General features: G+C 44.5%; 1 protein-coding gene across 9 annotated transcripts in view; it reads right to left on the bottom strand.

The window, feature by feature from the left end:
• Positions 1-24,463, bottom strand: part of FCHSD2 (FCH and double SH3 domains 2) — a 149,554-nt gene that overhangs the window by 55,863 nt on the left and 69,228 nt on the right. For all 9 annotated transcript variants that reach the window (XM_077926896.1, XM_077926895.1, XM_028725871.2 and 6 more), the window contains 4 exons: positions 23,173-23,306; positions 22,830-22,884; positions 21,671-21,799; positions 2,057-2,179 (listed from right to left, as the gene is read on the bottom strand). In XM_077926896.1, the coding sequence (XP_077783022.1) occupies positions 2,057-2,179; positions 21,671-21,799; positions 22,830-22,884; positions 23,173-23,306 (441 nt within the window). The remainder of the gene's footprint in view (positions 1-2,056; positions 2,180-21,670; positions 21,800-22,829; positions 22,885-23,172; positions 23,307-24,463) is intronic.

The raw sequence follows: 24,463 nt of genomic DNA, 5'->3' as shown, positions 1-24,463 counted from the left end.
AGTGGTAGGGGGTTCAAAAGAGCTGAGCCTGCCACACTGAAAGTTTGGCCCTGAGTGAAGACCAGTTGAACCTTGGGGGGCCACAAGGGAAAACACAAGACGTGCCTGATCACAGGATCTCAGCCTTTCAAGTTGGAGCTTTTGGAACCAGGCCATCCTTAAGGTACTCTGGGTCCAAGTTGTTTAGGGATTTTTGAATTAATGTAAATTCCTCAAACCTGGCCCAGCAGCAAACTGGCAATTTGCAATTGAAGAAGAAGAAGAAGAAGAAGAAGAAGAAGAAGAAGAAGAAGAAGAAGAAGAAGAAGAAGAAGAAGAAGAGTTTGGATTTGATCTCCCGATTTATCACTACCCAAAGGAGTCTCAAAGCGGCTCACATTCTCCTTTCCCTTCCTCCCCCACAACAAGCACTCTGTGAGTTGAGTGAGGCTGAGAGACTTCAGAGAAGTGTGACTAGCCCAAGGTCACCCAGCAGCTGCAGGTGGAGGAGCAGGGAAGCGAACCCGGTTCACCAGATTACGAGTCTACCGCTCTTAACCACCACACCACACTGGCTCTCAATTTGTATACAATTGCAATGTACACAGGATTTGTAGATGCCTGATGGCTGGAATGCATATTGATCTTAAACGGGAACGTTACTCAGAAAACTTAAGAAGGCATATATGATCCCAGAATCCAATGCAGCCACCTGCTCAATAGTGTGCGGCATCTTTATCAGGGTGTATTTTAATTCTTAAAACTCTGTAAATTGGGTTGGAGTTGTAAGTGTCTGTTATTTATATCTCTATTTTTAGAAACCGCAAAACATTAAGAGTGAAATGTAGTATCAGAAAGTCAAAAGGCTTATGAAGAGACTAGAGAAGCCGGATTAAACCATCATGAGCTTGGGATATCCAGACATTTCACAGACAGCAAGGGTGGATTAACCACATCAGTATCAAATGCAATGCAGATAAAGTCTTATGTGGATTCCTCCAGTTGGCCTGGGTGGCCTGTACAACTACAGTCCTGTGCAGAGGTGATTGGACAGAGTAGAGGGGATGCGTAATGGATAAATCCATTTGATGGATTGAAACTGCCAGCTAAGGGAGACTATATAAACATACCCTAGGAAAAACCAATGCTGCAAAATATTACTCAAGCAGCATTGTAACTGCACTGTAAACAGTTACAGAACTTGTAACTGCTTTTCAACTATACTTGGAGAATTCCAGGCCAACTCTGATAACAGTGCAGAGCTCCAAATCAAAGGGATAATGCTATTGTTGTAAGACAGGGAAGGCCAACTCCCAAGAGACTGCGATCTACTCACAGAATAAAAAACTGGCAGTGATCTACCCCATTTTTGGGGGGTTCAGTTCAAAGCTCTTGCATTTTTTTTTAGGAAGTCCCATTTTTTTAAGGGTTCAGGGCAAAGTTGTTGTCTTTTTTTAGGGAGGAAAGTCCCTTTTTTTAGGGGTTCAGGTCAAAGTTGAGCCAGATTTTACCACCGCTAACGAAAGGGAGCCAGCGATCGACTGCAATCCACCAAAACCTCACAGGAAGCTACCAGTAGATCGCGATCGACCTGTTGGACATCCCTGTTGTAAGAAATGGAGTAGGGGGTGGTGGTGTCAGGTTTTTGCTCCGAATTATTCCCAGGTATATGAAACTGCCTTATATAGATTCAGGCCACTGCGCCAGCCAGCCAGCGCTTAATCTGGTTGGCAGCAGTTATCCTCTGTTGCAGGAAGACATGTCTCTCAGCTCTGCCACCATAGATGTTTAACTGACACCACGGACAGAACCTCAGACTTCCTGCATTTAAAGCTCACTATTAAGTGTTAAATCACTACCTTACCAAGCGCTGGCCATCTCCATAATGCTGGCCTCTCTGCCCCCCCCCCCCTTTTCATGGTGGCTAGTATTAACACTGTGGTGGTGCAGTATTCTACTTCCCTGGTTGTGACCTCTTCAGGCTCCTCCCATTTTCGAAAAAAAGGTCACAGGGCCCACCCTGTCACGACTATTTTGGCACACAGACAAAAAAAAACTAGTTTGCTGAAAAACTTACCCGACTGGAAGTTTCCAAAAGAAACTGGAATGTGCTTTGTACAGCTTGGCATACTTCTAATTCAGTCCTGCTGAATGCCATTAAATAATCCTTAAGGTGATCACATACATTCCCATCAAGAGCCTGCATTAAAATAGAAGCAAAAAAGAAAAATCCTATTCATGCTCAAGTGGTGGAGTGAATATCCGCTATCTAAATAAAATGCATTTATTCACCTTCGTGCTTGGTCATCTTGGGCTCATAAGCATCCCGCAACAGAACTGAAATTGCTATCTATTCCCACTAGCTGGCACTAAAGAGTATTCCAAAAGCCAATAGGGGCTAATAAAAACACTTTTTTTGCACTTTCACAAAGGAGATGTACCTATAACATATATTGGAGATATCAGGCCTGAATCCTATATTTAGCTTAGAAAGGTTGCATTTCATCCGCAGAAGTGATAGTCCCCGCAAGAAACACACAATTCCTATTCGATTAACCATTGGCTTTCTTAACAAATGCTTTTACTCGAAAGAGTAATAATATTTAAGGATACTCTAATTGCTAATAAATTGTAGTTGACTAGTCACAGAAAACAATAGGTGAAGGACCCCTGGACAGTTAAGTCCAGTCAAAGGCGACTATGGGGTTGTGGCGCTCATCTCGTTTTCAGGCCGAGGGAGCCAGCGTTTGTCCACAGACAGCTTTCTGGGTCATGTGGCCAGCAGGACTAAACTGCTTATGGTGCAACGGCACACCGTGATGGAAACCAGAGCGCACGGAAATGCCATTTACCTTCCCGCCACAACGGTACCTATTTATTTGAACTGGTGTGCTTTTGAACTGCTAAGTTGGCAGGAGCTGGGACAGAGCAACGGGAGATCACCCTGTCACGGGGATTCGAACCGCTGACCTTCTGAAAAAGAACACCCCTTAATCATGTGGCCGTAGAAACTGGATTTTTGACCAGGATGCCAACCAAGACAGCAACCATCATTGCCACCTGTTCCTCTACCTTGGTACCCTCAAATTAAGGCCAATCACTCAAGGCCCCATTACCTTGAGACTCTGACCTTCCCATAACTATGCAGGGCCTTTGTAGAACTAAGATTCCTTGGCATATTTAGAGGGGAGATATCGGGAAATCCCCCATATGGATCGCAAATGTGTAAATGGATACAATCAGGTAGAGATCATCACATGCTATCTGCACCAATTGTTAGCTGGCTTCCAGGTCAATCCACACAGGAAGTGACAGTTGAACTCCTAGCAGAGAAACATCTATATATTACACACCAGGTAGCCAAATTTGCACCGGCAGCCAAGAAGCTCTGTTCCAGCTATGTGAATGCACTCCAGTTTTAAAATCTAATGTTGTAAATTTTCTTTTTATGTTGTAAACTGCTACAGGTTACATTGTATGATTTTAGAAGAAGGTTTACCCTTTTATTCTCTGTCGTCCATTGTAAAGGCCTTTGGCTACATACAATAAAACTGACTCCCACACTTACTCCTATGCCCATTGCGATAGCTTCTGCCACTTTGCAGAGAATTACCGGAGGTTCTTACTGGAGGAATTACCGGAGGTTAGGGACGCGGGTGGTGCTCTGGGTAAAAGCCTCAGCGCCTAGGGCTTGCCGATCGAAAGGTCGCGGTTCGAATCCCCGCGGCGGGGTGCGCTCCCGTTGCTCAGTCCCAGCGCCTGCCAACCTAGCAGTTCGAAAGCACCCCTGGGTGCAAGTAGATAAATAGGGACCGCTTACTAGCGGGAAGGTAAACGGCGTTTCCGTGTGCGGCTCTGGCTCGCCAGAGCAGCGATGTCACGCTGGCCACGTGACCCGGAAGTGTCTGCGGACAGCGCTGGCCCCCGTCTCTTGAGTGAGATGGGCACACAACCCTAGTGTCTGTCAAGACTGGCCCGTACGGGCAGGGGTACCTTTACCTTTACCTTACTGGAGGTTGTCAAAGTGAAAAAGGATTGCAGCAGATATGTAGCAAATCTATTGTACACGGTGAAAGAGCCATCAATACATGCAGTGCTATTTCTAGATATGCAAGAGAATTATCCGTAGCTAGCATGTTTGCAGCTTTCGCATTTCACCTACTGCATTTAAAGATGTTGGTATCTCTCAAGTTCAGTGTAAAGTGGTTGTCAACACATCCCTGGATCATGCGAGAAGTTAATTAAACAGGAGAACATTCACGCTGACATTCAGCATATATGAACTGAACTACTGCTTTAATTGTAACCAGCTGAGATAAAGCAGGGACTCTAAAGATTTTTTTAATTCACTGCAAGCAAGAGATCCGAAGCAAGTATACAGCCATGGTAGGGAGCGCCTTAGGAGCAATATAAACTTACTTGCTAAGTGCAAATCGGAGAACTGCTCAGAAAGGAAAAAGCATAATGTAATTTATATCACTTTCCCAGTAGTGATGTATGGAAGTGAGAACTGGACCATAAGGAAGGCTGATCGCCGAAGAATGGATGCTTTTGAATTATGGTGCTGGAGGAGACTCTTGAGAGTCCCATGGACTGCAAGAAGATCAAACCTCTCCGTTCTTAAGGAAATCAGCCCTGAGTGCTCACTGGAAGGACAGATCCTGAAGCTGAGGCTCCTAGACTTTGGCCACCTCATGAGAAGAGAAGACTCCTTGGAAAAGACCCTGATGTTGGGAAAGATGGAGGGCACAAGGAGAAGGGGACGATGAGATGGTTGGACAGTGTTCTTGAAGCTGCCAACATGAGTTTGACCAAACTGGGGGAGGTAGTGGAAGACAGGAGTGCCTGGTGTGCTCTGGTCCATGGGGTCACGAAGAGTCGGACACGACTAAACGACTAAACAACAACAATTTATATCATACTTCCATCAGGGTTGTAATGGCTGATTTTGACTGGCCACAAAACCATTCACATTATATAACAAAAGGCAGAGGGCCGAAGGACCGTGTCCACCCCCATTGCCCAGCCCGGACACTGAGGTCCAGCTCCGAGGGCCTTCTGGCGGTTCCCCCCCTGCGAGAAGCAAAGTTGCAGGGAACCAGGCAGAGGGCCTTCTTGGTGGTAGCGCCAGCCCTGTGGAACACCCTCCCAGCAGATGTCAAGGCAATAAACAACTATTTTACTTTTAAAAGACAACTGATGGCGGACCTGTTTAGGGAAGTTTTTTAAGTCTGATGCTGTATTGTTTTTAAGATTCGGTGAAAGCTGCCCAGAGTGGCTGGGGAAACCCTGCCAGATGGGTGGGGTAATAATAATAATAATAATAATAATAATAATAATAATAATAATAGTCATTATGAAGGCTGCAACAGAGAGTGGGTTGGAGGCGCATTCTATGTGCACTGCATGAACCTCTGGGAATGCAGCACCTCTGTGCATCCAAGTAACAGGGCACCCCCGCAAAGAGGATTCTCTGCATACATGCCAGGATGCGTTGAGGCTATGGGAGTTCACATCACCATGATGGCATCTCAAACACACTTTCCCCTTAGGAATGAGTGGCAGACAGTGGCAGCAGAGGTTGGATGGCCATCTGTCACGGGAGCTTCAGTTGAGATTCCTGCATTGGAAGGGGTTGGACTAGATGACTCTCAGGGTCCCTTCCAACTCTACAACTCTACAACTTATATAGGGGGGAAAGGTGCATGCTTAGAGACATCATAGAATCAGAGACCTGCAATAGACGGAAGCTTCTAGGGCAGTGGATGAGATTATTGCAAGGCACAGCCCATTGACTAAGTCAGTTAAAAGTACGGTATCTAGTTTAGCTTATATGCCTGTTGTCTTTGTCCATGGAGTTTTCTTGGCAGGGATACTGGAATGGCTTGCCGGTTCCTGCTCCAGGTGGATCACGTTTGGTCAAAATTCTCCACTAGGACCTGTCCATCTTGGGTGGCCCTGCACGGCATATCTCATAGCTTCTCTGAGTTATTTAAGCCCCTTCGCCACAGCAAGGCAGTGATCCATGAAGGAGAGTCCCATGGACTTGAGACTGCCATGGACTGCAAGAAGACCAAACCTCTCCATTCTGAAGGAAATCAGCCCTGAGTGCTCACTGGAAGGACAGATCCTGAAGCTGAGGCTCCAATACTTTGGCCACCTCATGAGAAGAGAAGACTCCCTGGAAAAGACCCTGATGTTGGGAAAGATGGGAGGGCACAAGGAGAAGGGGACGACAGAGGACGAGATGGTTGGACAGTGTTCTCGAAGCTACCAGCATGAGTTTGACGAAGCTGTGGGAGGCAGTGGAAGACAGGAGTGCCTGGCGTGCTCTGGTCCAGGGGGTCACGAAGAGTCGGACACGACAAAACGACAAGTTTAGCTTATGTCAGGAACAATTTCTTGTACAAATGACTGAAGAAGTAAACATTAGCAAAGCAAATGTATTTGCTAACTTAGTTGGATTCCCCACCTCTCACCCCAGTACATGAACACTACTTGCTTTTAAAACAACTGCTGCTCTACAGACTCATTCAGAGGAAGGCTAAGAGTTTAAGGAAGATAAGAGCTTCATCAAGCGGTATAATATTAACCGCATCAACTACCTGCTTCCTAAATCTGAGACAGAACCAATCATCAGTGGTTTGGGGTTTCAAAAATCCATAGGACTTTCAGGAAGTGAAACCAACAGTTTCAAGAGAAATGGCAGGTGTTTCTTTTTTTAACAGCAGGCTTAAATTCCAGTGGGACTTGTACTGTTTTAACATGACTTCAAATGCTGTTTTAATGTGCTTTCTAGCTTTTCCTCCTTGACACAGGCAAAGTTCCTGCTCAAATCTTCAACAGCTGCATAAGAGCAACTATGCACAGGATAGCAGTTCTGCTATAAAGTCTTAGAATCACAGGGACAATCCTAGAATTCATACTGCCCTGTGCATGATTCTGCTTCCAGCTCCAATGGAAGAACTACCTTTTTCCTCCCAACGGACAAAGTGGCATCACATGGTCAAATGTTCTATCTATATATTTAATCAAACCTATTCGAAAAGACTCCCTGGAAAAGACCCTGATGTTGGGAAAGATGGAGGGCACAAGGAGAAGGGGACGACAGAGGACGAGATGGTTGGACAGTGTTCTCGAAGCTACAAACATGAGTTTGACCAAACTGCGGGAGGCAGTGGAAGACAGGAGTGCCTGGCGTGCTCTGGTCCAGGGGGTCACGAAGAGTCGGACATGACTAAACGACTAAACAACAACAACAACATTGCTTTTAAGAGCATGCAAGCTTTCGAGTTACAGAAACACCCTGGCTTAAGAGAAAAATATTGTTCTCTAATTGTTAACTGGCAAACTCACACCAGAAGAATGCTCACTAAAAAGGCATCTGTCTTGTATCTTTTACTCTGTAGGACCTATTGCTTCATATATGTTTTTTCATACCTGCACTGGTGTAAAATGATTCAACGTCCTACAAGAAATGGTACCACACAAGCCTTTATTGTGCTGACTCTCAGCACTCAGTATGCACAATTTTGTGCTAGGGTTTTAGAAGCCTCTTGTTCTGCCTGCTTCTCTCATTCTGTCCCTATAACCTGCTTTTTGTCCCAATTATACTTGGGCAGGGACACAACATGAGGTGACTACAGCACCATGTGTTGCTGTAGTGGTGTGACACCAGCCTAAGACTGGCCTGGCAAACTACACAGCGAGCAAACCGCTCAAATAACGAGAAGGAAAAGATTTATAATCCTGAAAAACACAGTCTTGATCTTATTACCATGTCAACGGAACTGTTACTGCTTAGGACAATTTCTGTATTTAATGGAATTTCCAGTTTAACAGTTTTTGGACATTAATAATGAACTTAACATACCTTAACTCTGCTGAGATCAGCAGCAACACTCTGACTAGCAGAAAATATGAGGGGTGGCCAACATTTTCTTCTTTTAGGAAGGATGAACAGGAAAAGCTCATTGCTAGTACAGTGGTGCCCCGCAAGACGAATGCCTCGCAAGATGAAAAACTCGCTAGACGAAAGAGTTTTCCGTTTTTTGAGTCGTTCCGCAAGACGAATTTCCCTATGGGCTTGCTTCGCAAGACGAAATGTCTTGCGAGTTCTTGCGAGTTTGTTTCCTTTTTCTTAAAGCCGCTAATAGCCATGCTTCACAAGACGAAAAAACCGTAAGACGAAGAGACTCGCGGAACGGATTAATTTCGTCTTGCGAGGCACCACTGTAGCTGCATTCCACAGCAATTCGGGCTCTTAGCAAAAGTGTATTTGTTACATATTTTAGACGCTTCTCCCTGCAGCAAACCAAAAGCCTCACACATCACTTACAAGCTAGAATTTTAGTTGTTTTTTGGCAGAAAACTCAAGCAGTTCAGCCTAATGGTACATATTTGTTATGGAAAGTTTGAGCCTGGACAGTCAATTTCTGGGCAACTGAAAAGAGTGCCTTATAATGGAAAGATTGGAGCACTTTGAACTGGCATGTTTGCGGCCCAAACTAAAACAAATACTTGCTTCACCTTTTAGAGATATTTCAACCTCAAGTGTCTTCAGACAATCAAGACTTTAAAAAAGTATGCATCTAGTCACAGACTGCACCATAGGTGGGATTCTTTTGAAGACCATACTATTTTCCCTCAAGGATTTTAAGGTATTCTTTCAAAAAGAGTTTTAGGGAAACACAGTTGCAAGGGACTCCAGCAATCATTTAGTTCGTAAGACGGGCTATCCCATACCTAAAGCACTCTAAAGGTAAAGGTAAAGGTAAAGGGACACCTGACCATAAGGTCCAGTCGTGGACGACTCTGGGGTTGCGGCACCCATCTTGCTTTATTGGCCGAGGGAGCCGGCGTACAGCTTCCGGGTCATGTGGCCAGCAGGACTAAGCCGCTTCTGGCGAACCAGAGCAGCGCACAGAAACGCCTTTTACCTTCCCGTCAGAGTGGTACCTATTTATCTACTTGCACTTTGATGTGCTTTCGAACTGCTTGGTTGGCAGGAGCAGGGACCGAGCAATGGGAGCTCACTCCGTCGCGGGGATTCAAACTGCTGACCTTCTGATCGGCAAGTCCTAGGCTCTGTGGTTTAAACCACAGAGCCACCCACGTCCCTAAAGCACTCTAGCAAGCTCCTATCCAGCTTTATCATTTCAGAATAAGAGACCTTTGTGTGGGTGACATGCACACCATCAGAGGAATTGCTGCAATCATACGTACCTCTGAATAGTGTCATAAAATGATCTTAAGACAAAGATTTATAAAACAATTAAAAAAACAACACAAAAATTACAGTAGATCACGAGATAGCATGGAAAACGTTTTCCTTAACTGTTGCCTGGTGGCAAAGCTAGCATTTGAGGGTTAACACAGAAGGTGCTTGGTGAATCTCTACTGGAAGAGCAGTCCCCAAGACCGGGCCAGCCACACGGAAGGCTCAGTTTCATGTTGATGTCAAATGAGCCTCATTCACTGGGGACAAACAGTGATGCTCCTACAGGTGATTTCAGTGATAGAGCTGTTCTGGGTTCCGGTGGTGCCTAAGGCAACCCAGACCTAAGTTGCTCAGAGCTTTGTAAGTGAACACAAGGACACTGAAGCTGCCTTGACAGCAGATTGACAGCCAGTGCAGATGTTTGAACAACTGAAAATCTAGGGACAGTAAAAAGCAATAGGTGTTGTTCTTTTCTAAAATTTCCTCTGCTTGGTAAAATGTTAAGCCACAAAAAAGCACCCAAGATGGTCTTTTTAAACCGATTTATAGGTATAGATAAACAGCAATCCAAATTTCAGTCTCTTTTGTTCCATCCACCATCTCTCTCTCTCTCTCTCTCTCTCTCTCTCTCTCTCTCTCTCTCCCTCCCTCCCTCCCTCCCTCCCTCCCATGCACTTCCTTTAGCCTTGAAGAGCTATCTTGTCTCTTGACCAAGCCATTTCCCTTCTCTCTAAATCCGCCAGGGAGAATCTGTTTCACTCAGATGTTTTACACTGTGTCCAGTACTGATCAGAGTCTGCAATGCTAGCAAAGCTGTATTACTGGATATTTCTCACCTTTCAGAAGATGTTTCTAGCCCTATCTTTAATCCTGATAGCTGCTCTGTCTTTCACTGGAGAACAGTTCCGGAATATCATTCTGATCTGGAATCTGTTAACCTACAAACTAACATTAGGGGCAGATCAATGAGGAGGCAAATGGGATGTTTGCTCCAGGCTTCTAGGCAAGCAAGCAGCCAAGCCAAGGACAGCCTCTCCCCTAATTGTTTCAGACAGATCCTGGAGACCAAATACAATATTTTGCCTCTTGGGAGAAAAGAGATACAGTGGTGCCTCGCAAGACGAAATTAATTCGTTCCGCGAGTTTTGCGGTCTTGCGATTTTTTCGTCTTGCGAAGCACGGTTTCGGAAAAGTTTTGGAAAAGCTTCAAAAATCACCAAAGTCTTCAAAAACCTCAAAAAAGGCTACCACACCGCGTGCTATGAGTTGCTCCTCGAAGTCAAGTCGCAACTGTATTAACGGTGTTAAGAAAAAGGAAACAAACTTGCAAGACGTTTCCGTCTTGCGAAGCAAGCCCATAGGGAAAATCGCCTTGCGAAGCAACTCAAAAAACCAAAAACCCTTTCGTCTTGTGAGTTTTCCATCTTGCGAGGCATTCGTCTTGCGAGGTACCACTGTATACAAAAGATGGGTAGGGATGTGGTAGCAATAGTGGTGAGGACACATTATAAAAGGCTAAGGTTTCCTTTGGACCCCCAAAGTCTAGAAATGACCTGTTTGACAAATCACATGGGTCTTTGGAAAGGCATGCCACAAGACTGATGCAATCACCCGGTTATCAGCAATCTGCTCTCATATCCAGGGCAGGGTGTTTCAGACGGGCTTCCTTCAACATTCAGTAACGCAAAGAACAACAAAACTGCCTTTGTGAAATCAATGCCAAAACCGTTGCGAGAAATAACCATGAACTCCTACCGGATGGGCTGAATTTTAAGCAGATAAGATAGACAGATAGATAGATGCAGGGCACTGTAGAAGTAGTTAATAAATTCTGAAATCTACGCATCGGGGAGAAATGAAAGAATACGTTATGCCACCAAGCTGTGACTGAGTAAGGGAACAGGGGCTGTCACAGCAGAGGCTAAAGAGAAGAAATGAAATGGAGAAGATGACACGTGTGTGTGTGTGTGTGTGTGTGTGTGTGTGTGTTTTAAACACCCCTTTGGGAAAGAGGAAATATATAATCCATTGAAGATTTATAGTGAATCTATTTTATTTATTTTTAAATAATTTGCTTTATGTACCACCAAATCCCAGGGGCTTGTGAAAAGGACTGCAGTATGTATTACACAGTTTAAAAACCTGAGCTGACAGACAAATGAGTTCAGGGCACGCTCCTCTGCCCCTCCTTTCCTTAACCCTCCCTCTAAATAAAGCAATTAAAATTAGAAAATTAATTACTGTACGTTAGTGAAATGCAAGCAAGGCATGTGGGGGATTTCCAGGTTATTATCTTTCTTTCTTTTTACTGCATGTCACATATACAGCTATCTCCCTGTTGCACAAAAATCCAATGAGAAATGAGCTGCTGGCTCTCCAGGAACAAGTTCCTTCCCTTCAGGACAAGCTCGCTAACCCAGAAAAGATGAGAAGCAGAGAGATTGCTGGATGAGGCCTTTTAACAGGAGGGGAGTGAGGAACTGGGGCTTATCTCACAGCCAGCCAGCACTAAAACCACACACAGACTAAGCCCACAACAAAAATAAAACTATTTGGTTAATGCTTTCTTTTGGACTGCATGAATGTCCCAAGGGAATGAAGTACTATGAACTTGCTCAACGTCTTTTGATTTAGAGACAGAGGAAGATTTGAACAGTACAGAGAGGAAAGGGGAAGCATCTGACTGGGGAAACACCGCCACAACTTGAAGAGTTCACAGTATGTAAAAATGCAAAGAATTCCTTGAGACAGCTTGCCTCTTACTCTTTAGCCACCAGAAGCCAACACACCACCATTTTTCTTTTTAGATGTTATGAAGCTTTAACTCTACAGTGCTTTAACTTTGCAGCCTCCTTCCACCTTGACACTTCTCAAAGGAGCTGGTTCCAACATTCTGCAGTCAGATCTTGTTCACCTTTCATCTAGTACCAAACAGAACCCAGCTCTCCAAAGTACTGCTCGTCTTACTAAAGGTTAAGGCATGATTCTGGAAGCACACACAGATGGGACTGGCTGATGTCAGTTCTCATTTTCTTGAGTGCAGGGCTTTGGAAAAGGCAAAAAGGTCTTTTGTGACATTGTATTTTAAGGGAGGGAGGGAGGCAGGGTTCTAGAACAACGTGGACACTGAACTTTCAGCACATGTTTGGCTGCACCAAAATGTACACATGAAGATGCCCTTTCTTTCTCCCCTGTTTTGCAAATGCATCCACACCTAAACTCACCTCCCTTCTTATCCACCCTCAAGGCTGGCTCCCTAAACATATGAATTCAATTCCACCCTTGTCAAAGAAACGAAACACCCAAAGCACACAAAAAGTAACCACTATAACTAGGAAACATTTAAGCCTGCATTTTTCCATCGCTCAAAGTCATTCCAGATTAAAAGGCCCATGTGCCCCAAAAGCAGCTCTAACAAGCCTCTGTGGGGAAAGAACTTGCCAGCTGGGATACCAAGACGGCCTCTTCCTACACTTGTTGCAACATCCGGGCACATACAGTATATTCAAGGAGCCCTGAATTCCAATATCTAGCACTACAGTCACATTTCAGGTTACAGATGCTTCGGGTTGTGCGATTTCGGGTTGCACACCGCGCCAAACCCGGAAGTACCGGAACGGGTTACTTCCGGGTTTCGGCGCTTGCGCATGTGCAGAAGCGTTGAATCGTGCTTTGCGCATGCACAGAAGTGCCGAATCACAACCCGCGTGTGCGCAGACACGGCGCTGCAGGTTGTGAATGCTGCAGGTTGCAAATGTGTTTCCTGCACGGATCACGTTCGCAACCCGAGTGTCCACTGTATTGTGGAGCAAACACCCCAAAGGAACCTGCCTGACCAAGCTGAGACTACCTCACAGTAGTTCTGTAAGCTGCCCTCTGTCTAGAATGCACAGATAACCTGCAGCTTAAGGTTCCCGCTCCCCCTTGGGGCGCCAGCATCGCGCATCACTCCTAAAATGCCACCAACAAAAGCAGAGAGACAATTCAATAGGGAACGGAAGGAAGACAGGGGATTTTGCAAGCTGCCAAGCAGAAAGGGAGAGGAGTAAATAGGGCCACCTCTCTAAGATACAGTGGTACCTCTTGATTCGAACGGGATCCTGAAGCGAACACAACCTGCGTCCACGGTCACAATTCGCTGCTTCCGCGAGTGACATCATTTTGACCGTCTGCGCATGCGCGAGCGGCAAAACCCAGAAGTAACACGCACCGTTACTTCCAGATCACCGCGGAGCACAACCCGAAAATACTCATCCTGAAGCTACTTCAACCCAAGGTATGACTGTATCTCAAAAGGTCTGGGCTATTCTTCTCGTTTTTTAAAAAAATCGAAACAAGATTAATAGTACATACTTTGGGGAGGGGGGCTACAAGACTATGTAGAAAATCTGACTTGTGACACTACCTGTTAAGTTCACAATAATGGTTCCCCACCCCACAGATTTGATGGTAATTTCGTCAATCAAAGTCTCTAAACAGCTCCATGTTATGCAGATCATCGCAGTTTCTTTTTGTCACTTTCTTCAACACAAGCATTGGGTTGTAACCAGTTCTGTATGAGCCAAGCCCTGCTAAGACAACAGGACTTCCCCCTCTTCTCCCCTTCTGCCTCCCACATGTCACCCCAAATCTGCTCCAGAGGGTCCCCCCATCCCCTGGAGCAGATTGTAGAGGGGCAAGGCAGGCTTGCGAGGGGGGAAGAGAGGAAGGGTAAGCCCCGCTGCGCAAGCAGAAGTCGGTTCCACTGGCGCCACGACAACATTGGATACAACCCATTGTCTGAAAAGTGATTTATGAGGCCAACAGCATAATTCACCAAAACAACTGTAAATCCGGGATTTTATGCACAGCTAAGTATAAAGACTCACATTTAGTGCACATATAATTATGTATTTTTCTAACTTTCAATCAAAAAAAAATTTTCAAAAAAGACTCACGTGAGATACTATTTCTAGCATGTTTCAAAACCTTGTGGAGACAGTTCTTCTGTACAGGGCCTGCTTTAACATATTCTTGGGTGGGTGTGGGGAGAAATACTTTAAGCAAACATTTTCCAGGAAAATATAATTAATAAGCTTATTTGCTTTGGACACCTGCCATATGCAAAGCCTTTTCTATGATATCTCTCAAGTCGATACACTGCAACACACATACACAGTTTCTGCTGGGAGTTCAGAAGTAGTGCTGGTATTTTATGCCTGTGCTAAACAAAATCTACTGTTTTTATTTTTTTTTAAGGTTTAGATAGAAGGCAGTTCTCTCCCTACTGCAACCCGAATTGGGTTATCCAAGTAAAACAGAGCTAAAAATACTAGCTGAGCCCCATTCCACACTGATTATGACCATGCTTTCTTTACCAGTGGAAACTGCAGGAGTGTTAGGGCAGCTGTTATAGCAGCACTTGACTTTTCTTGTTTATTTAAAATAAATAAAATAAAATAAAAAAGAAGTGTGCATGCACATGAAAGCTCATACCAATAACTAACTTAGTTGGTCTCTAAGGTGCTACTGGAAGGAATTTTATTTTATTTTATTTTGTTTTGTTTCGACTATGGCAGACCAACGCGGCTACCTACCTGTAACTATTGTTTATTGTTTATTGGGACCTTGCTCTTCTTTCAAGGATTCCAGGGCAATGCACACAGTCCTCCGATTGACAACAACCCTGTGCAGTAGGTTAGGCTGAGATATATATGGAGTTTTATGGATAAGCCAAGTCCTGAAGCCTGGTCTCCCTGGCTGAAGTCCAACACTCTCTAGTCATATCACACCATCACTTTTAATGTATTTATTAATCACAGCTACATGCAGCCCCATAACCAGAACTCTCTAGGCAGTTCTCTGACCATTATCGGAGCTGCGAAGTCCTCTGCCTGGAACATTTGCGGAAACAAAAGACTACCCTGGATTCATGAGAGACATGCATCTGAAGGATATTGTGATTGTGTATTCAAATAAAAATGGGTCTCATTTGTAGCTCACTGTAATGAGAAAGGGGGCATTACACACACACACACACACACACACGATGTCACAGGATCCATTTTCCTTCCAAGAGGTGAGCAGTAGATTTTGCACACACAAAATCTTCACCTTCCCAGAATACAGAAGCAAAAGACACGAGGTTCTTATAGACTGGACCAATACGTAACCTAAAGGTAAAGGTAAAGGGACCCCTGACAGTTAAGTCCAGTTGCGAACGACTCTGGGGTTGCGGTGCTCATCTCGCTTTACTGGCTGAAGGAGCCGGCGTTTGTCCGCAGACAGCTTCCGGGTCATGTGGCCAGCATGCCTAAGCTGCTTCTGGCGAACCAGAGCAGTGCACGGAAACGCCATTTACCTTCCCGCCAGAGCGGTACCTATTTATCTACTTGCACTTTGGCATGCTTTCAAACTGCTAGGTTGGCAGGAGCAGGGACCGAGCAACAGGAGCTCACCCCATCGCGGGAATTCAAACCGCCGACCTTCTGGTCGACAAGCCCTAGGCTCAGTGGTTTAGACCACAGCGCCACCCGCATCCCTGGACCAGTAAGTACTGTACATCAAATGGAGAAATAACGCCCAGCTGACATCCAAGGGAGAATAATTCCGTAGGGGTTAGCAGGCTGGGTCCGACCAGAGGCAGCCGTCATTGTCTTGGCACAGCTGCAAAGTCCCCTCAGATTCTGTTTTAACCTTTAGCAGCAATCAAGGACACATTTCCAAGATTTCCAGTGCAACTGTGAAAACTGAGATGTTCAGGACATTGCACAAGACAATAGATCCCACAGCCTAGGCCCGAGTGCAACAATGTAGATTCTTATACCACCCCACCCCAGGAATGAAGCCTGTACTGCGTTTAACCTCCCCCAACAGTTTCGGAAAATGATACAAGAATGGAATAGCAAGCTTTCAAGGAAAATCACAACCCATCTGTACAATGGCAAGGTCACAGCAATGGCAGATGCATCAACAGAAGCAACTCCTCAGAAAACCTCAAGTCAGCAGCAATTAACGTGTACAATCTCTGAACTGGATCCGTTCCAGCAAAACAAGTCAGGCATCAAACAAGCACACTGTCAAACAGATCAGTGGGCAGCTGCCCCTCCGATAGGAAAGAACCGCAGCACAAATTCCTCTACTTGGAAAAAATAATCTGACAAAGAGATAGAACGCGCAAAATCGCAGTTGCGGTACAAGAGAAACACCGAGGTTAGAATCAAATAATTGTAATTAAATGGTGCAAAATGCAAAACCACCTTGAAATAATGTCAGGGGTTTTCATTTAGCAAAAACGGTGCTGACAGCACTTTGGGGCTGCACATGGAGGAATTAAGTAGCAGGGGCCGCAGAGGGCTAAACATTCTGCTTCTTCTCCCTTCTCCTCCCCCAGTGCTGGTCCTTCAGTCAAAATTAGCAGCCCTCCCATGGATCCTTTCGTAACAAAGGAAAAACATGCTGTGCCACATCTGTTTTGTTCCCAAGTTTCCGAAGTTTGGGACAGTACTAGGTGTTCTTGATTGTACACCGGAGATTGCACAAATCTGAAATGGACGCAGTGGCCTGAAAGAGGGGAGAGTCCGGACCCCGGTGTCTTCAAGGTCTGAGTGGACGCAAGAGCGACCCTGGGAGCATATGGCAAAGAGTTTATCTCCCAAGAACTGAAGTGACCAGGTAAAGCAAGATACAAGGTTAAGTGTTCCTAGAGATCTTTCTGATCACTAAGAATTTCTGCAGCAGCCCCCGCCTGCTACCACAGACACCACGTTGTTTTGATGTAACGTGGGTCTCAACATTACCTTCCCCTTCTCTGATGGCTAGTTTTGTACATCTTCATCAAACAGTTTCCATGCCCGTTGCTTCCTTCTTTGCCCTCCTGGCTCATATGAACAAATGATGCTGCCGTAGACCAATGCAGACCACCTACTCTTGCTGGCTATAGCTCCGTCAGGTGGAGACTTCGCCCATATTCTTTTAATCAAAAGATGCCACAAACTGCACCTGGGTTCTTCTGCATACGAAGCATTCATTTTGCCACTGATCTCCCAGCCTCATTTAAATATACAGTGGTACCTCGAGTTATATACGCTTCAGGTTACAGACTCTGCTAACCCAGAAATAGTGCTTCAGGTTAAGAACTTTGCTTCAGGATGAGAACAGAAATCGTGCTCTGGCGGGGCGGCGGCAGCAGGAGGCCCCATTAGCTAAAGTGGTGCTTCAGGTTAAGAACAGTTTCAGGTTAAGAACGGACCTCCGGAACGAATTAAGTACTTAACCCGAGGTACCACTGTACAATGCAACTTTTGTGTAATGCAACTTTTCCCAATACAGTGGTACCTTGGTTTGAGAACAGCTTAGTTTATGAACAACTTGGATTAAGAACGCTGCAAACCCGGAAGTAGGTGTTTTGGTTTGTGAACTTTTCCTTGGAAGCAGAACATGTTCTGCTTCCTGTTGAGTGTGTTCCATTTGTAAATTGAATCCCCTGCTGCTAAGAGTAAGCACGCCTTGATTTAAGAACGCTTTGGTTTCAGAACGGACTTCTGGAACGGATTAAGTTCTTAAACCAAGGTACCACTGCACTGGGGAAAGTTGCATTTTGGAAATTTAGCTGAATTTCTGCATTCTAAGTGTAAGGGTGGGGCATTTCTGCATAAAGTACAAGCAACATTACTGTCAAGGTTCAGGACCACACCACATCAAAGACCACCTCTCCCCATATGAACCAACCTAGACCTGGCAATCATCACCTGAGGCCTTTCCTCATGTGCCCCCTACACGAGAGGTCTGGAGATTGGCAACACAAGAACAGGCCTTTTCTGCAGTGGCTCCTTGTTTGTGGAATGCTTTCCCCATGAAAGATCGCCTGGCACCTTCATTATAGACCCTTTAGGCTCTAGACCAGGGGTAGGCAGCGTAAGGCCCGGATGCAACCCAATCACCTTCTCAATCCGGCCCGCGGACGGTCAGGGAACCAGAGTGTTTTTACATGAGTAGAATGTGTCCGTTTATTTAAAATGCATCTCTGGGTTATTTGTGGGGCATAGGAATTCATTTTTTTCTTCAAAATATAGTCCGGCCCACCATATGGTCTGAGGGACGGTGGACCGGCCCACGGCTGAAAAAGGTTGTGACCTAGATGAAAACATTCCTCTTCCCTCAGGCCTTTGGCTAATTAAACAATCGATAGCCTTTTAAACAGTGTGTGTGGGAGGGTAATTTTTTTGTTTGTTGTTGTGTGTTGTTGTGTTTTTATATTGTAAACTGCCCTGTGATCCTTGAAGGAAAGGTAGCATAGAAATTTAATAAATAAATAAATAAATAAATAAATAAATAAATAAATAAATAAATAAATAAATGTCTACTCCCAAAGAAATTCTCTGAAGACACAAATATTGCCGCTGGTCATATGATGCTAGACAAATTGCTCATTGGAAATCAGATATGCTCAAGTATTTGGTGCCGAGGTTATAAAATTATTTGTATGAAACTTAAGAAGACAAGCACAGGCTAGAATAAAAACAACAACACGTCAGCTTAGCTATGATTTAAGGATATTGCAAATCAAAGTGCCTTGAAAGCTCATCCTGGGCTTCAAATTACTAATCCGACCAGATCACTGGATTTTCTTCTTCTTTTTTGGTCCAGCACATTTGTATTCCAAATATGTATGACAGAACTAAAATTACATCACGCTCTGCTGTGCCAAAGTGGTGTGTGTGTGAGAGAGAGAGAGAGGGGGGGGGGAGAGAAAACGTAAATAATTGAAGAAATTAAGAGGCATGGGGGGTCTCCAGGAAAAGTGACATTAAATTGATTTTTGGATCATCCTCCCAGACTGTATTAATAATTAAAACGGCATTTTGAAAAGCACACTGCACAGTTGTCTGTCTGGGGATTTAAGAGTGCCCATCTCAGTTCTCATATTTCACCCTCAAGACAAAGTCCAAGCAACGGCTCCTGCACAGGCACCACCAAAATGCACACAGGGGCTCACAATAAGGTCTGTGCGCAGAAGGGTAGTCATTAGTGACGCCGCTGAGATTTGAGCTTCTGGGGTAGCGGGAAAGGCAGGGTAAAAAATAATAGAATTGTAGAGTTGGAGGTCACCCTAATAATAATAATAATAATAATAATAATAATAATAATAGTAATAATAATTTATTTATACCCCGCCCATATGGCGGGGTTTCCCCACCCACTCTCGGCAGCTTCCAACAAAATATTAAAATGCAATAATCTATTAAACATTAAAAAGCTTCCCTAAACAGGGCTGCCTTCACATGTCTTCTAAAAGTCTGGTACGTATTTGTTTTTCTCTTTGACATCTGGTGGGAGGGTGTTCCACAGGGAGGGCGCCACTACCAAGAAGGCCCTCTGCCTGGTTCACTGTAACTTGGCTTCTCGCAGGGAGGGAACAGCCAGAAGAACCTCAGAGCTGGACCTTAGTGAACGTATACTGGACCGAGGCCGTTTAGGGCTTTAAAGGACACCACCCACCACCCACTCAGGAAGATTTCTGCCCAATGTGGGGTTCAAACCCATGGCTCTGAGATTAAGAGTCTCATGCTCTACCAACTGTGCTATCCCAGTTTACGTGCTGCTGGGGAAAAACTGCAGAATAATAGGAATAATAAAAATAATAAAATTTTATTTATATCCCGCCCTCCCTAGCCAAAGCTGGGCTCAGAGCGGCTAACAACAATAAAAGTAACACAGAAGGATTGTGTATGCAGAGAAGGCCCTGTGCCACTTTAAATCGACCCCTCCCTGGCTCCGTTCAAATGCAGTCTGGACCTAAGTGACCAAGTCCAGCTATTCATCGAACCTTTTCAGTGTCAGGTTTTGCAGTCCGATGATCCATCTAGCCTCCAGCTCCAAAAGGCCGCTATCGTTCTCTACTAGCGGGTAGGGAAACCAAAAGCAGAATACATTCATTTAGCCCTGCAAGCCTTGGCTCTGTGGATTTTTCTTGCAATGTTGTTGCTTCTCTATCGCCAGATGAACTGCTATTTAGTTAACAGCAGACTGGTCAGGGACAAACTTTGTTCCCCAAACTAAACCCCTACCAGCCAAATACATTACGAAGATCCTGCAAAACTTTTCTCATTCTGATCTATCATTGTTCCATAAATAAGCCATAGGTAAAGGTAAAGGGACCCCTGATCATTAGGTCCAGTCGTGGCCGACTCTGGGGTTGCGGCGCTCATCTCGCTTTATTGGCCGAGGGAGCCGGTGTACAGCTTCCAGGTCATGTGGCCAGCATGACTAAGCTGCTTCTGGCGAACCAGAGCAGCGCATGGAAACGCCCTTTACCTTCCCGCCGGAGCGGTCCCTATTTATCTACTTGCACTTTGAGGTGCTTTCGAACTGCTAGGTTGGCAGGAGCTGGGACCGAGCAATGGGAGCTCACCCTGTTGCGGGGATTCGAACCGCCGACCTTCTGATCGGCAAGTCCTAGGCTCTGTGGTTTAACCCACAGCGCCACCCGCGTCCCTCTAATAAGCCATACATTGCTTCAAAGCCTGCTATTACTACTGCACAGGGGTTTTTTGGACAGGGGTGGGGATGGTAATAGATGCTGCAGACTGTGGAGAATCTCCAGACTGTTTACAAAAGATCAATTCAAATCTACCACCAGACAGCTGATGACTGGGGACAGGGTAGAAAAAGCTCAGTCATTTAACACCATTTTACAGACATACATTAAAAACCAGACTGAGATTTTAAAAAATGCTGTTCGTGTGCGCTCAAAAGGTTTGAGCATGCCCAGTGGAGCGCCCTCTCTTGGTGGGGCATTCAGACCACAGCGCCTTTGGGACACCACTCAAAATTCAAAAGCATGGTAAAGGGGTAACCACAAGTCCAAAGGCTCTCTGAGCAAGGAGAACTAATTCCTTAGTTTTTTAGATACAGGCTGCAGAATACTCAATGCGCACCAATTCAACATTCAGCAATGCATCACGTTCCACACTGGCTCAATTCAGACATTAACACCAAACACTAACCATAGGTAAATCACGGTTTTAGCTTTCAAATGCACACTATCCAAAAGTGACTTGGAGGGGTTTACCCGCTTTCACTGACTATCTTCTCAGCACCAACAATGGCTTGTAAAATCCAACTATGATTTCCAGTGCTGGTTTACGGCTGACCATAAACCAAACTATCAAGTCAAACATCATACTCTGACTTCAGTAGCACATACAGGCACGGTCTGATATATGAACTGACCCATTTTCTCTACTCATAATCTAGGGGGTTTGTAGCTTGACAGTGTTTAGACATAGTTACAGCTTTATTTGGCTGGTATTACACAGTATGGAAGCATAGAAATATTTCTGAATCTTCCAAAATCTTAAGACACAGCATGAACGTAAGTGCAAAGTAATAACGCTCTTATATTATTCCAACACTGTATCATATAACAGAATCTATAACACAGAGAACAATGGGAAAGAAATTATTTGACTTAATTTTATCTGCCATTACCTTCATAATATTTACTAAGTCTGTCTGATAGTAGCGATCTTGGTGTGCATTCGCGGCTGCTAAAGTGAGAAGGTAGTCATTCCTCGCGTGAGTAGCTTTGGAATTACACTCAGACCGTCGTGCTTTTAACTATATCAATAAAACAAAATTAGTTGGTAAGCAAATGATGAGCAATGATTAAGACATGAAAGTTCAACACTGTGAAGCAATAAGAGGATGAAGTTTAACAGCCCGGTATATCTTTCCAATGATACCTGCTGCAATTCTTTATGGACTAGAATAGGTATCTAATTAGATACACAATTTTGAAATAAAATAAGCAGGGTACAAATATATAATACTTGTCATTTATGCGCTAAGTATTGAGGGCTCGAAACACTTCGTGTATGTTCTCTTACCAACAACCCCACAGAACAGATCATTATCCCCACAATATAAACGAAAGGCTAAGCTTGTGACATAGTGGGTAATTTAATGTCACCGGTGGAGATTTTAACTTCACTGGGTGCAACAATGCATCACACTATCCCTAAATGGCTCTAGTAAGGAACATAAGTAATATATTTTATGAAGGTTGCATAAGTGCTGCATAACAACCAGAAGAATTGCCTGCCACTCCTATAATCTGAGATGGAATCTGAGTCTTTGCCCTTTTGCCTTCTGCAAATTGTGTATTACAGAATGTTCTCAGTGCAAAAAAAAAACATTGTCCTGCCATAAGCAGACTAGCTGGGCTGGCAAAGTAGCTACAGGAGACACTTTGCCGTACACAATGAGGTAAGCAAAACAAGACCATATTAAATATAATCAGGCAAACAGGCTAGCTGGCCAAAGCCAAGAGCTCTGCTAAAACCCTGCTTGCTAAACCCAGCAGGTGGGAAGGGTTTGGCACTGGGCAGTATTTCCTCCTCTGGGAAGAGGCCAGAGTTGCACTTGTGGCAGAGATGGAAAAAGTTCTCACAGATTATAGACAGCTATATCTTGATGCCGATGAGAAATGCTTAAGAACTTCAAATTCCTGGGTTGTTCTGAATGGATTCTAATGCACTGTTACACCTAGAAAACAAGTCCGCCCTGGTCACAGTTTGGCCAGTTTAATGAGGCTCTGCTTTATGGATTTATGCTTTATATCCCTAGAATTATACTGTGCAACACTCACCTTTACACTTGCTTTCTGTAAGCTTATCCTTGACTGAAAAAGACTAAGTTTAGACCTGTGAACGAAAGCAAGACAATCGATCAGCAGATGTCTAGAACAGGCATTACATTTAGAAAGCAGCTCATCTGGAGATGATATGGATCCAATATGGATGTAACATAGACACAGCACTGGAGAAAATGGAGACAACTCTTTCCTAGCGACTGGATTCGATTCTAAAGGTGACCAGCAGAGTGCCTGTTTACAGGCTTGAATTACATCACTAATATTCAAGCAGGATGCATTACATAAAGCTATTTTAAACACGTTTAGACGCAGGAACTGTAGACACGTCGTTACATACTTGGCCTCAATATCGGCCTTTTCACGGACAGCGTGAGCCATCTGCTCTGTTTCGAAGTACTTCTTCTTGCCCTTAGCTAAATCTTTGACCGTCTCTTGCAATTCGGCCTGGATTCTGGTCAGCTGGTCCACACACTGAACAAAAAAGAACACACAAAAGAGGAAAAACTATTATTGCTATCATCATCAAAGTAGAACAGTCGCTACTACTGTATCCCCAATTCAAAACAACAACAACAAAACCTTCCATTCTGAACATATTGACACAGAGTATTCGTATTCTGTACATGCTGCTGCAAGCTGACATTGTCTACTATGGGAACATTGCAGACTGTAACCGCAGCCAGTGCAAACTGTTATACTTGGGAAGATGAAGAAGGCAAAAAGGTTTAACAGATGCTCAGCACAGAGCAAGTGATTGTGCTGCCAAAGTATTACTCCATGGGAGCATGGCCATAGGATGCTGTAATGGCCACTGGGATAAATGGTTTTTTGAATAGCACTGGAGAGAAGGTGGTCTACTGATCACCGCCAGCTATAATAGCCAGAAATACAACTCCATTTTCAGGGACCGCACATACTGGGGGATGAGTTTCTCCATCAAACATTATTTGAGATCATCCCTGGAGCACCAGGTAGGGCACCATCTGTGGAGATGGACCGTTGGTTTACCTTGGATTCCTGTGTATGTGTGACTAGGTTACCTTGACTCTCAGTAAGTTCACCTCAAAGAATGGCTCTTACTCCAGAACATAAATCTTCCCAAGGCAAATTCTCATATAAGAGTTGTTTTTGTGACGTGCTGATTTTTGAGTGTTACAGATGCTACATGGCATGCAATGTGTGTGTTATAGACAGCGGCTCTCCCTGCATAACACACACACACACACACACACACACACACACAGAAATGTGCGCTTAAGTCACGTTTGGAACTCCAAGAGAGGCATTCAGCTACCATTTGCAGTCTCTCCAGATCTATGACAATGGTCTCCAAATTTTCATTGATCTTTCTTGGAAAAATTACAACACCAATTTGCAGAATGCAAGCGAAGCAACAAATAGATGCCATTTCTTGTGACCTCACCGTTGCAGATACAGGGAACAAGTACAATAATTAATTTCGGATCTGCTATTTATATGAGAATGTCTTTTGATAAATCGGAAGAGGAGGAGGGCCTAGGAGAGCTGTCTACCAGCTTCGGCTGATGTGCCAGTTACAGTCTTTGCCGGACAAGGACGGCAATATTAACCTTGAGATTGACCACTGCAATGTGCTCTCTGGGGAGTTT

This window comes from Podarcis muralis, chromosome 4, assembly GCF_964188315.1.
Source record: "Podarcis muralis chromosome 4, rPodMur119.hap1.1, whole genome shotgun sequence".
In the NCBI taxonomy this organism is placed as follows: domain Eukaryota; kingdom Metazoa; phylum Chordata; class Lepidosauria; order Squamata; family Lacertidae; genus Podarcis; species Podarcis muralis.
Note: the sequence above shows the minus strand (reverse complement) of the source record. Positions and strands in the feature narration are given on the sequence as shown.